Source organism: Calypte anna, chromosome 1 (assembly GCF_003957555.1).
Source record: "Calypte anna isolate BGI_N300 chromosome 1, bCalAnn1_v1.p, whole genome shotgun sequence".
NCBI lineage: Eukaryota > Metazoa > Chordata > Aves > Apodiformes > Trochilidae > Calypte > Calypte anna.
The window spans coordinates 12664386-12684372 of NC_044244.1; the positions used below are offsets into that span (position 1 = coordinate 12664386).

The following is a 19987-nucleotide window of genomic DNA, read 5'->3' on the forward strand; positions in this document are numbered from 1 at the left end:
AGCGTTAGCTCAGGGAGAAGGAGGCAACTTGTTAGAAACATTTAGAAGAGCCAGGTGGATCACATGCTACAGGTGATTCTCTTATCTGGACATATACAGAGGCCTATTCTTGGCAGAAGATGCTAGAATTTGAAATATCAGAAGCTTGGTATATTGTGGGTTGTTCTCCTTATTACGTTATTACAATTTCAAGGTACAAAGTTCAGTGTGGCATTTACAGTTTGCCAGCTGGAATAAAGAGAAGTGGGATTTAGACCTCACTAAATTCCTTACATCAGTGCTCTACTTTCATGCAAGTGAAGGCTCTAATGCATATGGGCTTGCTTTTCCTCAAATCCAATTTTAATTAAATTTTTTTTTGTGAATTAAGTGTGGTACTACTGAGGCACCTGGTATCAGAAAATTCAGGGCTGGAAGGAAAATGATAAAACACAATTTCTTCCATAAAGCTCACAAACAACCCCATAATCTCAACTCACCACTACAGCAGGCAATACAGACACCGACACCAACTTCTTTGTATTCTTTTATAATCTGCAACAGAGTTAAACTGAAGTTAAATGCAGGTTTATCACTGCACACACATGGCAATGTTGGCAGATGGCAAAGCTACACAGTTTCACATTCCCCAGTATTCAGCTAAAGCTTACAGAGTTACTGAATTTAAACTGGGATTAGGTGAGATACTGGGTTGTATTGGTACTTGTGTTTCATGCTGAAAGGTTCCATAGTAAGTATCTCATACTTTTTCTGTGTTTTGGGATTTTATTTGGCAAAAGCTCTACTTACTGATTTTAATGTTTTTGCTCCAACTGAATCCACAAAGTTCACTGGGGTGAAATCCAGAACTAGAGAGTGGATGTTTGCCTTGGGCTCCACAAAGCGTTCACAGTCATCAGATGTGTCTTGTAAACCAGACACTGCAGATGCAAATTTTCCATTTACAGGTAACTCCTCATTTGCTATCTCATGCTTTACACTTGCTTCCATGTCCTTATTCTAGGAGAGAAATAAAGCTTAATGACAACCAATGTTTTATTTTAGTGTAGATCCCCTTCCCATTACAGAAACTGGCTTTACATTACATACATACTTCTGTATCTTACACAAATCAAAGTTTATTCTCTTATGCCCAGCCTTTATACAGTCACATGCAAGCAGCTTAAAGCTGTTACCTTAGGAGTGAATTACCCATTTCTCTCAAACACTGACACCTGTTCATGTTTTTACACCACTTCCTTGCTACACCCCTGTTGAGACCTGTATATTTAAAGGAAGCAGCAGCATCCAGGCTCTTAAGTCAAGGTTCAACACAATTACCCCATGTAGCCACTAGCCTCTGATCCTTAATGCTGTTCCATCAGCAACCTGGTCAAACTGCAAAGTGTTTGTCCTCTAAGCCTTCCTACCTGAGCAGCACTCTGTACCTTGTGTAAGTAAGAATGGGAACACTGGAAAGCAGCATATTAGCTGATAAAACAGGGGTAAATATTTACCGAAGAATTCATTAGCTTCAGCACAGCTTTCTTTCTGGGTTTATTTGCCTTCTTTATTTCCCTGGCATGCCTCTTCTGGGCTTTTCTCCTTGCTGCTAATATGGCACATGGGTCTACTTCAGTCTGTCACAAAGAAAAAACACAGAGGAGCTTCAGTTCACCAGGATGACACTGTAGTATCAATTAGCACTGAATTTATCACCATCTTAAATTTAAAACAAGCCATCATTCATCTTCCCTTGGTGGGGGTGAGAAGAGTATAAAGTAAGAAGGAATAATTTCAGCAAGCACTATGTTAACAAGAATAGGAAGAGATGCATCACATTCTTTTCTTGAAATCAGAGTGCCATGTTCCAGCTGAATGCTGATTGGGGTGCAGAGAGGAAGGGAAGAGGTGCATTTGGGCAGGAATCACTAATACCTCTTGCTTTGTGAGTGTAAGCACCACCCACCTGCTTTGTATAAAACTCATCATGGGAGCTACAGAAAAATTTTTCAGAAGTTAGTAAGGATGCATTTGCTACTGGGTCAGGCAGTTCTGCTCTCTGCTAGCTCTGTTGCTGCCATTCCCACCCAAACACAGGCTAGACCAGAGGTGCAGCATACTCTGTATGGAGGGAATTTGTTGTTCATGAGGGCCACTGCATGCCCACAGTATTCCATGGTCCTACACTCCAGTACAGTGAGTCACACAAGATGGAAACTTTTACTCCTAGACATTTTGTTTTCTCTTCAGCAACTACTTATTTCCTTCTGAAAAAAATGGTTTTGACTTGCTTGTGCTCTGCAACCACCAGATTTTCCATTCCCAATCAGTTATTATTAAGCTACACTCTCTCTTTATTCCTTCCCACCACACTGTTCCTTCTTAAGAGGATCTGCAGCTGGCTGGAGAATCATCTCGTATTTTACTGATCACCAGGGGCCACAGGCTGAGAAACACTGTGCTAGGGGCTACACTAAAAGGGCTGAAAGCTGAGCATGTTTCAGAAGCCAGTTTGAATTTTCTAGACACAGACATTAAAGGATTTGCTTTACTCACCTTTTTCTTCAGTGCACTTGTATATGACTCACTATTGGCAAAATAAAGTGGTGCATTAGCTTGAAATATTTTTATTCCAGGATATTCTTTAACCTAAGGAAAACAACATTGAATGTGAACGGTTAAATATTGCCTACACTAGAAGAAAAGCACCTGTGTGATCTCAAGATAGATGAAGATGCAGCCCAAGAGTCAACCATGAATGTCTTGCTCAGCACTGCCATGAGCAAAGCCAGTCAGAAGATCAGAATCTCCACCTATTCTGGTGTAATACTGCACACAATCAATGCCATGTAACATTTCTTTTTTATAACTGAGATGTACAGTCAAAAAAAGGGAATTAAAAATTTACAGTTCTCTGATGCTGCTAACTGCAGCTGGTATTACCATGATGAAATCCTGCAGACCTAGGAATGCTTCCCTTTCATCTCCCTGTCCACAAGTATAATTTCCTCTTTCAAAAAAAGAGCCTTTCAAAACTTTGGTTTTAGATAGGCTTTAGGCAGGTCTCAGTATCACTTCTTTCCTCTGCTTTAAATGACTCTCTCTGACCAGGCCACACTATGACATTTTACATGCAAATGACCTGGCCAGCAGCAGAGATCCAGCCTGTCATATGCCTCCAACCCTGGCTTTATATAGGAGGAGGAAATGCTAACTGCATTCATTGTAACAAAAATGGGGTCTCCTCTCCTTTGCATACAGCTATCAAAATACCCACTTATACTTGTGCTTTCTATCATATTCAAAGCAGAACTGCTGGTGAGAGAATGTTTTCAGATTACAGGATCATCTTCTCTACACACAGGTTTTTACAGAATGGTTCCTTACTCCAGGGAGGGTGTAGCCTTCATAGCAACACCTCTGAGAACATGGCAGAGTGCAGGAAACTGCAGCTGCTGTTTGTGAATAAACTCAGCAGGTTTATATCCATGATATTGACAAAATGTAGAGCTTTCATTACCTTTTTCAGTAAAAAGGCATTTATAAGAGGCTAAGTGTATGGCAAGCAATTGTGCCATTAACCATGTCTATTTACTGTGCAGGGGGTGGATGGAGGCTGGGAGATGCTGTTCTGAACAGTTTGTGCAATTGTGAAGAAGAGATCAGTTTGGATCTTGGGCTCTGTAGATTTCATGCACTGCTGGCACACAGATGAAGAAGTTGAGCTCCTATGCACCTGTGTACATAGCAAGTTATGTGGGATTCCTATAAACCCTAACATTTTATAGAAGCTAGTACAAAGGTTACTTACAATCACCTCCTGGTCAAATGTACATGCAGTACAAAAAGCTATAATTTTGAAAAAAGTAGTTTCTACTACTAAAATCAAGTTTATTTTCTTTCCCTTCAGCCCAGATGAATGCCAGGCAGAGAGCTCTGTATGTGCAGTATGGGAGGGCTAAACAGCAAATTGCCACAATCCTCTTTGTTCCACTACATAAAACTCTTTAGCGCAGAAGAATACACTCCTACCTCTTCATACTCTTCCACATCACAGTAGATGTCAGTGTCAGGAATCTGACCAAGGATTCTGTACTGAGGGCTGGAGAAAATGGAAGCAAAATTTTCAATATTATCACTTATGAAGGGGAAAAGTGAGTGCTCAACACAGATTGAAACTTATTTTGAATGGTAATTCTGCAGTGCCTGTCTGATCCAGGTCAAATGCAGGAGACAGTTCAAGGCATTTGGTGACTCAACAAGTTTACTTCTGTCATTGCAAAAACACTTTATGAACTTAGCACTGTAATGTTGTAATTTTTTGAAAAGCATAGGACAAAGAATGCAAAGTTACAGGGCAAATTTTTTTTGGTGTATACTGATGCAAATCCATTGGGTGTCTTGCAAATATGGAAACTCATGCTGGCAGAAAACCTGCTGCAATTTCAAAGAGCCACTCTGCTCCCAGGCCAATTGTCTGAGGAGATGAATGTCCCAGCTCACAAGCAGTGACAGCAGAGTACATGACTGTTCCCTTTGCAAGAACAAAACCATACAGATACTGCAGAAAAATACTCTTATTCATGCAGAGTGGCAAACTCAGAATTTGTTTATATTACAGTGCAAACAAAACCCAAGACTTTTATACACTGTCACCTAGGTAGCCCTGACCTTGAGCCTAGAGGACTCAGGTGACACTGCCTACCCAAACATACAAGAAATCATTTTGCTGTAAACCTGGAAAGCTCCACAGAAAAAGCTTTGTCACTCTGAATGGGAAGAGAGAAGAAGTGATTTGAAAAACCAGAAGGGCAGGCACATCTGCTGACACATCTGCTTGATTGTGACAATTAGTGCACACAAAATGGAGTAATTTACAGAAACTATCATCAAGCAGATTTGAAGTTCTAAATTCTAGGCATTAAAAAGTAAACAAGATTAACTGATGTCAGAAATTTTAAAAAATCTTGTTTATTCTTGAAATCACAAGTTCATGCCCTCTAGAAATTCTGTTTTCTGAAAAATAAAATGTGACCTGGATCAGAACCATAAGGCACGGCCTACAGTAAGAAGCAGATTCCACACCACATGCAGTTCAAGAGTGGAAAGGTCTTTGGTTTATTTGCACCCCTTAAACAAACAAGACCACACAGAAGATCAGCAAACACTAATTTTGATAAAAGGAAATCTGACCTTTGTGTTCTGTAAATAACAGTTATCATTGCAAATGCTACTGCAGAGAGCAAACCATAGTCTAGTCCCAGGAAAAGTGAAGCCACAAAAGCTACGACCCAGATGGCCTAAAACAAAGAAAAGCTCTGAATTATTACACATCCTTTTCTGTTAACAGCAAAAACAATAGCAAAATCAGCCTCAAAACCTATGTATCACTTCTGTTAAGGAACAGGCAATGCATCACCATAGCAGAATGTAATTGCCTCAACCTTTCAGAAAGTCACAAAAGCTCATGGTGCACTAACATAACATATGACAAACTGTCACATACTAATTATTGCCTCAAGTCTTGTTCCCCAAGGAATCCTCTATTACAATCAGAGTAAATAATTTAGGATTAAAAAAAAAAAATCCTCAAGGCCTTCAAGTAGCTCTCACTTACTTCCATCAGCCAGTTAATCCAGGAGAAAAATTCCACCAAGATGTTCCCCCTGATACACTCTCAGTTCAGGCTTACTCTAGCCAGTTTTTTTGTTTGGCTTATAAAATGGTAAATACCTTCAAGTAGTTTTCTTCGTTACTGTTACATTCTCACAGCCTTCAGTGCAGTTGCTACAGCAACACTGCAAAAGTTTTGCTTTTACTGCAACCAAACTACTTCTGACCTGAATGAAAAGTTGTTGAAAAACAACAAAAAATTCTTGTCTGCAACAGGTCACCCTCCCAGGGTACTTGCAGATCCATGCCTTATGTATATCTGCAATGCAACACCAGTTTGTAACTCCTTGTTAAGTTTCTACCCTGTCTGGGAGTTTAGGAAGAGGAGTAACAAATTCGGTTTGGTAAAATGTATGCACTGAGCTGTGCATTACTCACCAGCTCAATCTTACTGGTTCTCCAGAAGTGTGCAACATCTCCAAACTGTTTAAACATTCCTTTCAGGTTCACCATGACAATGGCAGCTAGCACTGTCTAAGAACATTAAACAAATGCAATTTTCAGAAGCAAAATAAATCCAATGCCAAACAAGAACATCAGAGTATTACAAATAACTGTATTTCTGTGCTTTATAGTACTGATGTAAATCTACTGAACAGCTGTTCCATTAAAAAAAAAAGAACATAACCCTTTTCAAGTAGTACAGAGGAGATATGCTTTTACTGCAAGCCAGAATCCATGTGTTTTGATTTACTCTTTCCTGACAAGAAAAATCACAATTATAGTGCTTGAAGCTGCTAAACTTGAATCTCAAATTCAAGTTTCTCTACAATACACTGCAACAATTCCTGTAACAGCCACATAGGTTTAACCCATGATACATTTTATATAAAAAAGCACAGGAGTTCCCTATCATCCTATACATGTCACCAAACATTTTCAGAGTCAGAATATATTTACTCACATAAACATATTTTTATACCAATAAGTAAAACTGCAGTAAAACCAACTCATGTTGATCCATCACCCAGCCCCAAACCTCTCCTAACTGAGCTATTGTAACTTTTTAACTTCTTCCTAGAATTCCTGTGCTGCAACCACTGTGGTCAGAAGGACTAGAGAAGAGATCATCCCCCTCTACTTGGTACTGGTGAGGCTGCATCTCCAATGTTGTGTTTTGATTTTGGGTCCCAAAATTCAAGAAAAACATTTGATGTGCTGGAGCATGTCCAAAGAAGGGGAACAAAGCTGGTGAACTGTCTAGAGCACAAGTCTTATGAAGAGTGGCTGAAGGAAGGGGGGTTTAGTCTGGAAAAAAGGAGGGTGTCTTTTCCAAAGACAATAATTCTAAAGGGGAATTGTTTGAAGGTATCATTTTCATGTTGTAAAGCCAAGAGACCAGAATGTCCAGTATTAAAAACAACAAAAAGCATGCTGGAGCCTTCAAAATATCATTCATTTCTAGTCTAACTTACAGCAAAAATGCATACAAAAAAGTTTCTGGATGAGGGCCTAACTGTGTTTGCTTACTAATCCTCCCACAATCCCCATTTTACATGACCTCACAGGCAAAACTCCCTTACCTGTGGAAGTGGTTCAAAGAGGTATCCAATAGCCACAATTACCAACAGAACCATAATTGAAGAGAGAGTACCTGCAATCTGAAAAAGTCAGAAATGAGCCAGAAGTTATTTATATGTGTCCCCAAAGGAAAAGCATTACTCGTGAGCTAACCCCTCTCATGCTTTCCACAAGGATGGCTGCTAAAGGGACTTCTGATCCCTCCCACTCAGCTAACCCATTTTGGCTGTCATGAAACTTTCTATTCTGGACTAATCCAGATTTGAAACACAGGAAACCTCAGTTATTCCTTCTGGTCCAGGCAGAGAAATCTGGCAATCTAATGAAGTTTCAGACTTCAGCTTTGGAGCTCCAAAAAGAAACTTCGTTTGGCTCAGAATTTCAGTTTACATACCTGAGTTTTCCCACCAGTGCTTTCCTGAACAAGACTCCGAGACATTGAGCAAGTGATTGAAAAGCTCTGGAAAAATGACCCCACAGAGTTGCATATTCCCAAGGCAATAAGTTCCTGTGTTATATGACAGAAAAATAAAAGGTGGTTATACCTAACAACTGTACAAAGCAGGAGCTATCCATACATAGCAAATAACCACATCTTATTTATGGTGCTTTTAGCAACCTTACATGTAAAGAGTAAGCAACCCTATTGTAGGGCTGTACTTGTGGTTCTCACAATGCAAGTTGATGCATCAACTATCTGGGCAACAGGAGTGAGCATACCCTCAGTAAGTCTGTAGATGTCACCAAGCTGGGTGGGAATGTTGATCTGCCTGAAGGCAGAAAAGCTCTACAGAGGGGCTTGGACAGGCTGGATTGATTGGCTGAGGCCAACTGTACAAAGTATCATAGAATCACAGAATCATAGATTTAGCTGGGTTGGAAGGGACCTCAGAGATCATCTAGTCCAACCCTTGACCCACCGGAGCAGTTGCTAGACCATGGCACTGAGTGCCACATCCAGTCTTTTTTTAAATGTCTCCAGGGACGGAGAATCTACCACCTCACCGGGCAGTCCATTCCATAGCCTAATCACCCTCTCCGTGAAGAAATTCTTTCTAATATCTAACCTAAACCTCCCCTGGCACAACTTAAGACTGTGTCCTCTTGTCTTGTTGAAGGTCGTCTGTGAAAAGAGTCCAGTTCCCACCTCGCTACAGCCTCCTTTCAGGTAGTTGTAGGCAGCAATGAGGTCTCCCCTGAGCCTCCTCTTCTTCAGGCTGAACAGCACCAGCTCTCTCAGCCTCTCCTCATAGGGCCTGTGCTCGAGTCCCTTCACCAGCCTGGTTGCCCTCCTTTGGACCTGTTCCAGGACCTCTACATCCTTCTTAAACTGAGGGGCCCAGAACTGGACACAGTACTCGAGGTGTGGCCTCACCAGTGCTGAGTACAGGGGCAGAATCACCTCCCTGGACCTGCTGGTGACGCTGTTTCTGATACAGGCCAGGATGCCATTGGCCTTCTTGGCCACCTGGGCACACTGCTGGCTCATGTTCAGTTTCTTGTCAATGCAGACTCCCAGGTCCCTCTCTGCCTGGCTGCTCTCCAGCCACTCTGTGCCCAGCCTGTAGCGCTGCATGGGGTTGTTGTGGCCAAAGTGCAGGACCCGGCACTTGGCCTTGTTGAACCTCATCCCGTTGGAATCGGCCCAGCTCTCTAGTCTGTCCAGGTCCCTCTGCAGAGCCCTCCTGCCTTCCAGTTGGTCCACACTTCCTCCCAGCTTGGTGTCATCTGCGAATTTGCTGATGATGGACTCAATCCCTTCGTCTAAGTCGTCGATAAAGATATTAAACAGAACTGGGCCCAACACTGATCCCTGGGGGACACCACTAGTGACCGGCCGCCAACTGGATGCAGCCCCGTTCACCACCACTCTCTGGGCCCGGCCCTCCAGCCAGTTCAAGGTGAAGTGCTGGCTCCTGCACTGGGTCACAACAACCCCAGGCAACACTATGGGCATGGGGTAGAGTGGCTGAAAAGCTGCCTGGTGGAAAAGGATCTGGGGGTGTTGGTCAACAGCCAGCAGAATATAAGCCAGCAGTGTGTCCAGGTGGCCAAGAAGGCTAACAGCATCCTGGCTTCTATGAGAAATAATGTGGCCAGCAGGACTAGGGTAGGGATCATACCCCTCTACTCAGCAGTGGTGAGGCCACACCTTGAATCCTGTGTTCAGTTTTGGGCCCCTCACTACAAAAAGGAGATTGTTCTGCAGACATTTTCCATTCTTAAAGATACAGTAATAAGTCAGACTCAAATGAATGATGCATTGCTTGTTTTAAGGATTTCTTCACCTTGGAGGTAACTTGCATTTTAACCCTGAATATACATGGAAAATGATTTCTCTTACAAACACTGTTCTTCCATTCCCACACTCAACTGTCTGCTTATTACTATTGGAACCAAGAACAGCCTTGGCTGTGTTTCCATGGGTGTCAGTCCACTGCTGTACATCAAAAAATAATGTGTGACCCCTGCTTCATCAGGAAGATCCCACATGAGAATTGCTGTCATGAGCAAGATCAGAGCTCAGTCTACCTCAGTGCTGTGTTTCTGATGCCATCCTGCTAGCTGTACCTGAAGTCATCTGAGTTACACCTTTTCAGTAGCCCTCACTGAGTTTTTCTCTTTGCATTTGTACACTCTTTTTCTGATTCACTTAAACACTCTGCGTGCACAGCATCAGGTGACAAGGAATTCTATAGGTTAAATTCCAGGTGAAGTAGCATCTGGCACCTCCTGAGAAAAAAGATCTAGATGCTTAGCTCGGGCCAATGATGATTATTTAAACTAACATAAATGGAGCCAATTCCATTCATGCATCTACAGATTTGCCCTATTCTCTCTCTGGGTAACAGAAAACAGTGACAAGAGGAATGAGATTCATCTAACTATATGTAAAACTCTGTAGGTAAAAGTCACTTAAATTCCATTTCCTCTCATGAAAGCAGCCATTTTCAGAAGGGGAAACAGCTGATCTGTGCTGTGTCAAATGCTTGCTCTAGGAAGTGAGTTACAGGATATGAACACTCAGTGTCCGTTGACATCACAAGGATATCAACCAATAATCCAATTACAGTATTGATTCTAAATTACACAGGAAGACAAGAGTAGGTGTGGGTGACATATTGTTTTAGTTTTAGAGATACCCTAGCCACAGCCTCTCACTCAAATCATGATAGGTATGCTCACTACAGACAGGGCCAATTACTGCCCCAGAAAATTATAATCCACCTATTTGTAACAGGTGAGAATAAAAAGGAAACTATAAAGCATAATTGAAACGTCTAAACCTAATAGTTCTTTGACACATAAGGCATTGTACTTATCATATGGGAACACTCTGTGCTCTGCTCTATTACAGAAAACAGAGATAAAAGAGCTGCCCATCAGGGCAGTAGGTTACATAATGATTGTCCCAATAATTAATATAAATGCATATCTCCAAGTCCAAGAGAACCAAGTTCCCCAAAATGAAGCTGGAAGTGAAAATGGTTATTAAAACACAGCCACAATACAATTATTACAATAATTCCTGGTGTTTCAATGTGTAGGCCACCAAAAACCTAACTCAGTTCCACTATTAAAGAAAAGCCCCTCCTTGTTGAACACTCCATTCTAATTTAGAAAAGGTGCTACTGAGAATTTTCAATAAAGCAACCCAAATCCTTTTACCTGATTCCCATCAATGTCGTAACCGTGTTTAAGGGCAAAGATCTTGGCCATTGATACAGCCATTGAAAATCCAACTATTGCTATTGCTATTGCATCCACAAATACTGCTGGGATGAGATGGAGCTCAGGAACTGCTGGTGCACGTAACCTTGGGGATGAAATAAATATTTACAAATTACTAAAATAACAGCTACAAAGAAGCTACAGTTAGAATAAGAATATATCATCCTTACCCTTGAGGAATATTACCAACAACATCCACTTTGTATGATTCACTCAGATTCATTCCAGCTGAAACTCCTGTGCCAATAATTACCTAGAAATCCACAGACACATTTATAAACACTAGCTCAAAAGACATAAAGCCACCCAAAAAACTGATTAAAAAAATACCCACAAGGGATTAAATTTATTTGTCAGTTTTCTAAGATGGGGTACAGAAACAAAGGAGGAAGCATCATGATTTTCCGTCCATCATCTCCAACCCCCATTGATTTGATAAAAGTTTTCTTGGAAACAGTTAAATGGAACATCCCATGGCATGATCTGAATCACTCAATCTGAGCCAAGCCCAGGCAGAATAGTGTCCTGGGAAATGAAATGCAAGGACAAGCTAAGGACACGTGTACTTCAATATTTTCATGTGCATAACCTGTGTATTACCTGTAAACAGAACTGGTGCAGCAGCAGTGACAGGGACAGGTGTAATACCACTTTGCTATTGCCTTACCATAAACCAGTGCCCTATTACACCACCTTCATAATCTCCCAACAACATCCCTTTTCTTTGCTCCTTCTATCTAGATTATACCCATACCTTCAGTTAATCCCCTTTCTTGGCTCTGATTTTGTACAGTTTGCAAGCTCTAATTTAGGAACTCATGTTAAAATCCAACCACTTTTAAAGATGAAACATTACCTCTCTCTGTTGGCTTTGTGTCTACTAAGACAGTCTGCTTTAGCTGTGTATTTTAGAGAAGTCGCTTGAAACAGAATCAATGCTGCAGTCAGTTATCAGTCTCAGAAACAGAGAAAGAAAGTTTAAATGGTAAGTCTCACTGGTTCCTGCTCTTCTTTCTACCACTGCATTAAAAAAGGAAACAAGCCCTGCAGGACCTCTGAAACATGCATCTGTAAGCACCTTTTTCAGAAAGGACTTCTGGGCTCTTGGACTCAGAGGCATGTCTTGCAGATAATCATTCACACACACACACACACACACACACACACACACACACACGAAGTCCAAGATGGAGTGGGACTACCTACCCATTGCTCTGAGGGACTGTAGGTATTTAACTGTGTTTTCAATTCTTTGGGACCTTGTGTTTAAAATTCGGGCCTGTCAGTCCTTAACCTTGTAAGTATCCAAATCTTCAAGCCTCAATGGATCAAATCAAATCAAATCAAATGGATCAAGCCTCAAATGAATTATGTTCAATAGAAGTTACTATAAAGCTGTAAGACCTGATAGAAAATGACATAGTTCCTACAGCTTCAGAATAGTTACATAATTTAGCTATAGAATTTCACAACTGACTTACCACAATGATCTCCATAGGAATAGGAACTGGAAGCTGCTTCTTAAACCGGAGATTGATTTCCTTGCCAATCAACAGCAGAACAATGCATATTAATCCAACAATCAATGCAGCAATATTGGTTGTTGTTATTTTTGAAAGCACAGCTGCTATGCTCTGTAACACAACAGAAGCATCACAATTATCCCTAAGAAAATATAATCTTCATGGAGATTTGCCACAAAAAAGCAAATTATATGCTGCTGTTCAGCTGTGCTTTTATTCTGCATTTATAAGCACAGTGTATCAGTGCCTCATCAAAATCCCCACTGTTCCCACAAAACACAAGTTCACAGTATCTGAAGTAAGTGAGGTCCACTTGCAATCAGTCACAGTATCAGTCTACCTCAACAGGGACAAAAATGTGGAGAAAAAACTCATCATGAGGGAAAAAGTCTAAACTAAACTACATCTCTTATCATCAATATTTTCACACGTATTTCATACTGGCAGCTGCCTGAAAGCAATCAATGTAAAATCCTTCTAATACCTTCAAATATTCTTTGGCAAGTCACATCTACTTAGACCTGCATAAACTGTTCTAAAACAATAAAGCTGCTGATGCAACCATTGAGGTTACCATAGCATTATGACTACAAAACAGTGATCTGACAACTGGCCATTATTTCAAATATCTTTAAGTTAAAAACATTATTAAAAGGGTGTTAGGAAAGAAGTTTGCTGGAACACACAAATCACTAAAGGGTAAATGACTCCCCTACCAATTAATTCTTCTCCTTTCACTGGATTTTAAAAATGCAAAATAGGGCCAGGAAAATTATGAGGGGTTGTAACACCTCTCCTCCAAAGGCTGAGGTTGTTCAGCCTGGAGAAAAGAAGGCTCTGGGGAGACCTAATAGTGACCTTCCAGTATCTGAAGAGAGCCTACAGGAAGGATGGAGAGGGACTGCTTGCAAGGGCCTGGAGTGACAGGACAAGGGGCAATGGTTTTAAATTAGAGAAGAGCAGATTTAGATTTGATGTTAAAAAAAAGTTCTTTACCATTAGGGTGGTTGAAAAATGGAACAGGTTGGCCAGGGAGGTAGTTGAGGCCTCACCCCTGGAGATATTCAAGGTGAGGCTTGACAAGGCTCTGAGCAACCTGATCTAGTTGAGAATATCCCTGCTTACTGCATAGGGGTTGGACAGATGACTTTTAGAGGTCCCTTCCAACCCCAATCCTATGATTTATGAAATAAGAATAAATACATGACCTCTGGAGAGGCCTTTGAAAGAGAGTGTACATATCCTTCTTTAGAGAGAAGGAAAACTACAGCAACTGTCAGGATATTATACATTCAAGATGCTCTGGTAGTAAATTTTGAATGTATGCCTTCCCTCCTATTTGTCAGGCAGTTAGTATGTCTGGTTTCTTGATTAGAGAACTAACAAGCAAATTTAGGAATTAATCATTACTGCAGCCTTGTTTCTAAAAGGTCAGTTACATCTACACAAATGTACGAGAAAGATTCAAACAAAGTATTTTTCTATAGCCTCCATGTAGTCAAAATCCTGAAGCTCCATTATTGCTGACCCATCAATCTGCTCAAAAGCTATTTGTTTTTTTTTCTTCCACACATATGCAGGATCTTTCCTATTCTTCCACTCAGAAGTTCTTCTTTGCACAGAGCATTGATTTTGTGATAACAACTTGGGGCTTCCCAGACTGACAGGCAACCCAGATTGAGGTGCACGTCAACTCCACTTGTTAAAAACAGGAAGAAAACTAATGCTCATATAAACTTAAAAGCTTTAGTTATTATTTCAATTATAAATGTCCCTTTATACAAAAAATTTACTGCATGGGATACAGTACATTTTTTTTTTTAGAGCCCAACTGTCAATTTTGAATGCAAGTGAACAAGAGCTTTTGGTTTTGTTTAAGTCATACTGCTTTACGCTGCATGGTGGGTTTTTTTGCTGTTCTCTCACAGTTCTGTGTATTAAACAGAAGGTGAGGGGAAGATTAGGCTATGAACTATGTCAAATAATGAATAAGCTATGAAGTATATTAAATAATGGAGATAGCAATGTTTTACACTGAATGTCTTGCTTTCAAAATATTTTTCCCACAACTCTAACAAATATATACATTTATGATGACAAAGCACTTTGTGTCCAATTACATTACAAAACAGGAAATGAAGAATACTCCCAACAGAACCTGTGTGTGAAATCAAAGAAATCAAAGGTTCTGAGAATAACATTTCCTAGCTTTGTAAAACATATTTGGTCTACACTGAAGCATATTAGCTAGGGCTTCAGGCTTATATTTTATTAGGAGGATAGCTTTTTTAGTAGCACATTTTCCCACAAAATACAAGACACTTGCTTTCATGAACATGATCTGTTCATATTACAAAACTACATGTAGCAGAATCCTTCAATCTGCCCATCTCAGACTGCTGATTTACCAAGTCACAGCCAAACTGCACTTCAGGATGCTCATGTGGCATTTAAAGACCTCATCCTGTTTTGAATACTCAAGCATTATTCTACTTAAAGCCAAAATACTACTACTGAAAATAATAGCTGCAAAAGGCTTAAGTATTATATCCAGACAATGCAGAATTTGCTTGTTTAGTAAATGTAGTTACTCACATACACAACTGAGAGGGGTCCACTGTATCTGCTAGTTTTAATGCCCAGGAGATACTTTAACTGAGAAGTGAAGACATGGACTGCAGCAGCAGTAGTAAATCCCCGCACTAGGGGCTCTGTTAGGTAGATGGCTACAAATCCAAATCGAAGGAGACCTAAACACAACTAATGAAGAAGAGAGATATTAACCATGTGGCTCTCTGCAGCCTGAATATCAGCACTATATAGCAGACAGCCCACAGGACACCTTGTTTTACCTTGATGCCCAAGCGAGATTAGGCTTCTATGCCAATGGCACAATGTGGGAGACAGGTAAACATGCGTGTTTGTGTGTATGCATTTGTGGACAGGTTATAGAGAACATCAGATTGACTTTTTCTGATGGGATAGGAAACGAAATCAAAGGGGAGAGCTCCCATTTTTCCCAATTAAGCCAAGATTCCAGGTAGGAATTGCCTCCACTGTACCCCTCCCCATTTCTGCTAGCAGCCTGTACTCTACACAGGGCAGTGCTGAAGCACAAGTCTGTTGCCAGGGGACCCACCATGACCCAGTGCCCCTTGAAAGTGTGAGTCAGGTGCAGCGGCTGAACTTGCCCTTACAGCAAACTGCAGGCACATACCTGGATAATTCCTGAAAGAAAGCCGAGAGTCACAGCTACCTGGACCCTCTTTTCATCCCTGGCAGAGTAACAGTCAAGGGAATCTGTAATGTTAGTGCAATTATAGCCTGTAGAAATAATTTCATCAGGCACTTCTCTCACAGCAACACCACCAACCATCATACTAATCACAGCAAAAGTGCCTGAAATCAGAGGGAGAGGAAAATCATTAGTTAAAATCCTGGCAGATTATCTTATTTAAGAGTGGTTCTTACTAAGAAATAATACTAAATACTAATACTAATACTAAACACTAATAGAGTTTTCTACCTAAATATTGGTGGGTTTTTTTTGTCCAGTAAAATCTGCTTCAGTAAGGCTAGCCAGATGGTGAGCATACACCTCTACGGCAAAAAAAAAAACAACAAACAAAAAAAACCCAAAACAATGGTAATTTTTCTTCTCTCAGTATGCAAATTAAAGATTCATCCTGGCCACACAGAGCTGACAGCAGAAATAGAATTATCATTCATGAGTTAACAGCAACTATTTCTAAATCTAATCCAATTAAAGATTCCATTACTTACTAAGTAGGATGGATAAATTAACAATAAATCTATGTTTGACACATTTGTCTTTCTCCTTTTCATTTAAATCTGAATTTCTGGAAAAGAACTACACTTCCTGTTTCTCCAATATTATTTTTTACTTTATTCAACACACGTGCACGCACACACACACATACCTATTGATATGTGCTTGGAGGTTCCAAAAAAAGTATACAGAAAGACAGGATAAAATGAAGAATATAGGCCAAATACGGGGGGAACAGCTGCCAGCAAAGCATATGCCAAACCTAGAAAACAGACATTAACATTTATGTTAGGCAAACAACAAAAGAATCCATCTGAAGTATGAGGATTTAAGATCACTAAAAGGAAGTCAAGAGCTGTATCACAGGTTTAAACAACGAGAAGTCTTGCAGGGAATACTCATTAATACATGCAATACTGTATGGCAGTACAAAGTGGTTTGAGTCAGGAAGCCCTAAGTTCCAAGTTTCAGGCACTGCAGGTGCATTCATGTGTGTTTGTGTCAACATCAGTGCATGCATGCACTCAGTCTTTTGCCTTTGTGGCTGGAGGTACTTCTTAATAGTCAAACTCTTTTGTAGCTTGTGTTTCATCTGTCAAATAACAGAATTAAAACCACCTCATGGCCCCATAACCAGTGGGACACGTTTGATTTTTCTCCTCCTTTTCTAATCAGACACGATTTCTGTGGTAGTCTACGACTAATTATACACTTCTGTCCTCTCTCCCTCCTCATCCCTGAATGAATGGGAGGACAGAACAGTTCATGTTTCTGCAAAACATGCTCCAAAATGTAAGATACGCAGGGAAGGATTGTTTATGATCTATAAGGTCACAGAGCTGAAAATTAAGTCCTTTTTGTTACTAAACCCTGTCTAGCTCCATGCAGTGGAAGTGCAATCCACATCATTCTTATTTGTAGGTGAGACAGGCAAGCACATCAAGAGCTCTGAAGAGGACTATGGAGCTCTGAAGGACACTGGGGAGGGACATTTCCTATGGAGCTCTAAGCATGTGCTTATCATGGGACCAGGCTCATGAGCAAACTGTGGCCACCATATGATACAGCACATAACTGTCCTGAGCAGCTCCAGCAAAATAGTTTTCTCTATAGAGCTTGTATTAATGAGAATTAGACACCAGAACTGAACAAACTTGAGAAGAACATTTCCTGGTTCTCCAATTCACCTTTGCAAGTGTATACTCATGACAACTGAAGAACACACTCAAGTGTGTTCTTACCACACCTGGGCAGACTTATCCAAGCTAGGAAATAAAAGCTCAATGGTCCATTGCAAATTACAAAAGGAAGCAATGGTTCACCCACCATGGAGAGCCAGTGTGATAAAAAAAACACCTCTCCTTGTTAGTTTATCTTTAAATTGAGACACAAAGCACCAGGTTATCACAAAAGAACAAAACCAGGAAGGGAACTTTTATACCATACAAATGTGCTTGCACAGAGTCATAACTCACATGGCCCTGCTCATGCCCTAAGCAATGTTTGAGTCCTAACCAAGATTTCATAATTCTACCAGAACTGTACTGATGATATCAGTTATTCTCTTCCAGTAGTGAGCTTTTCATTATGTATTTCTGAAACCCATCCCACATACATTCTCTGGCCCAAGGGCTACTTTTCATACCAAATTCAGCAGAATACCCTCTACAGCAGGAGCCTGTCCTTTAATAGGATGATGAACTTAAAAGCTCAAGTGACCAGAACTGAAAACCAGTGGTTTCAAAACTGGGAGGGTGGGTCTATATGCAGTTCATGATCTGAATGGACTTTTATTCCTCTTCCTTTTCATTTTTACTGGCATTTATAAAGGTAGTCAGTGCCAAGCAAATATAGAGATATTGACATGACAGGAGTTTATGGCTTAAGGACTGTGGTCATTTTAGCTCTGCTTGGAACAATTCCCAGGCTTCTTTGAACTCCTGCTTGCTATAATTACACCCATTCCAGAAAAATAAAAGTTGAACTTTTGCCTTTTTAGAACGGGAAAGATTAGGAGCAGCTCAAGGGCATATCTGCGGTCACTGAAGAAAAGAATAATGTTTAGATTACACCCATTTTGTGACTTTGTTTTCAAGTTCACTGCTGACCACTTAAAATTCTAGTGTCCTTATAGGGTCATAATATAAACTGAGTTTCAGTATACAATTGTTAATGTCTAGTATATGACAGATTTTCCTGACAGTTATTAGATTAAGATAGGCTGATGTTTATATTTGTGTCAGAAAAAATATCCTTAACTATTAAAAACTGCACAAAACTGGAAAGCTACAGCAATAAAGAAGTCAACTGCACAGACTAAGAATATGCCATTGCTTTAAAAGGTCCATTGCTTTAAAAGCCTACTGAAATCTAGGCTTCTTGGATTTACTTCAGAATTGCCTCAGCCCAAAATGGCAAGAGTGAGCTGGAAATATAAAGTAAACCAAAATGCAAGTAAACTTATACATGTTCAATGACATTACCTTTATCATAAGGACTGGGCTCTGCACAAACTCAAGAATTCCCTCTAGTCCAAGACTTCCTGGGGAAAACTGCTGGGACTGTAGCAGCTGTCGTGAAGCTGCCATTCCCAGAGAGGTGATGGCACCCTATAATGATACTGCTGTAAAAATGCTGTCACTTTCTAAACCCACAGCAGTTCTGAAACTACTCATAGTAAGGTGTCAGGCTGAACAAAAGTTTCTACTGGTCCAGTATCCAAGAGCCAAACAGAACAGTGAACAGTGGCTTTGTCTTTGTCTTCAACAGAGTCTGCTCCTGCTCTGGGACCAGGATACATTTGGGGTGAAAAACTTCTCAGTAATTTAATAGAAATTCCATAGATTTGGGGTCTTGTTATATAAGACACTTCTAATTTATTTTTACCATGTAAATTATTGCCCACCATTATGGTTCCAGCTTAAACTGGTGACTTCTAGCCTTAAGCGAAAAAGAGGGATCAGGGTCTGATTTCTTGCATGTTCTTCTCTGGTTAAATTTAGTTTGGTTACTCTGCAATAGTTGCTCCTCTGAGACACTACCTCTATTAAACACTGCTACCCTCTGAAGGGAATTTACTACAACTTTCAGGACGAGAAGACAAAAAAACAATTGGGTACATTCAGGAAAGTTTGAGACATGCACTTAAACTGTGAAAAACTGTTCTGTCATCAAGAACTGTTAGTACTGATCCAGAGGTAAGCTGCTTTCACAGTTTGCTGTGCATCACTGACTGCAGTTGTGAGGGAATCATTCTGGTCTGGTCTGCAGAATGCTGCACTGATCTATACACACACCTGAAATACACATTCTGTTCTCACGATCAGGAAGCCAAGCACTACTTTAAAAGCACACACAGAAAAAACAAAGAAGAGAATGAATAAATCCAGAATGATACTCACCTTGAGGAAGCTGCATAACCCCAGTGCTTATACCTGAGATAATGTCCCCTAGTAAGTATTCCTTCACTGGGTAACGAGGAAGCCATTGTAAAATTGGTAAGCAACTGTAAAGACGAGACTTGAGTTTCTTAGATGAACAACTGAAAATATAAAGCAGAATGAAAAAGTTAGATGCTTGCAGGGGACAAACACGTTGAAAATTTATCTTTCACCCCTGTGCAGGTAAACAGCTCCATTAAAGGCAGGCTCAGAGCACTGATAACAGTAATTTTTGGACACAGCTTAAACACAAATAACTATGACTGGTTAATTTAGCTCTTTACCACATGTTGGTTGCTGTTCACAAACCTTACAGAACTGGAGAG

At 40.4% G+C, this 19987-nt stretch overlaps 1 protein-coding gene across 2 annotated transcripts in view; it reads right to left on the reverse strand.

Annotated features, from left to right (window-relative positions):
• Window positions 1-19987, reverse strand: part of SLC26A5 (solute carrier family 26 member 5) — a 36164-nt gene that overhangs the window by 1688 nt on the left and 14489 nt on the right. For both annotated transcript variants that reach the window (XM_030454808.1, XM_030454817.1), the window contains exons 3-18: window positions 19623-19762; window positions 16373-16483; window positions 15649-15830; window positions 15027-15191; window positions 12390-12542; window positions 11079-11161; window positions 10846-10993; window positions 7571-7684; window positions 7179-7256; window positions 6034-6129; window positions 5176-5282; window positions 4015-4084; window positions 2539-2631; window positions 1497-1619; window positions 790-999; window positions 480-534 (exon numbers count right to left, since the gene is read on the reverse strand). In XM_030454808.1, coding sequence (XP_030310668.1) covers window positions 480-534; window positions 790-999; window positions 1497-1619; window positions 2539-2631; window positions 4015-4084; window positions 5176-5282; window positions 6034-6129; window positions 7179-7256; window positions 7571-7684; window positions 10846-10993; window positions 11079-11161; window positions 12390-12542; window positions 15027-15191; window positions 15649-15830; window positions 16373-16483; window positions 19623-19762 — 1928 coding nt within the window. The remainder of the gene's footprint in view (window positions 1-479; window positions 535-789; window positions 1000-1496; window positions 1620-2538; window positions 2632-4014; window positions 4085-5175; window positions 5283-6033; window positions 6130-7178; window positions 7257-7570; window positions 7685-10845; window positions 10994-11078; window positions 11162-12389; window positions 12543-15026; window positions 15192-15648; window positions 15831-16372; window positions 16484-19622; window positions 19763-19987) is intronic.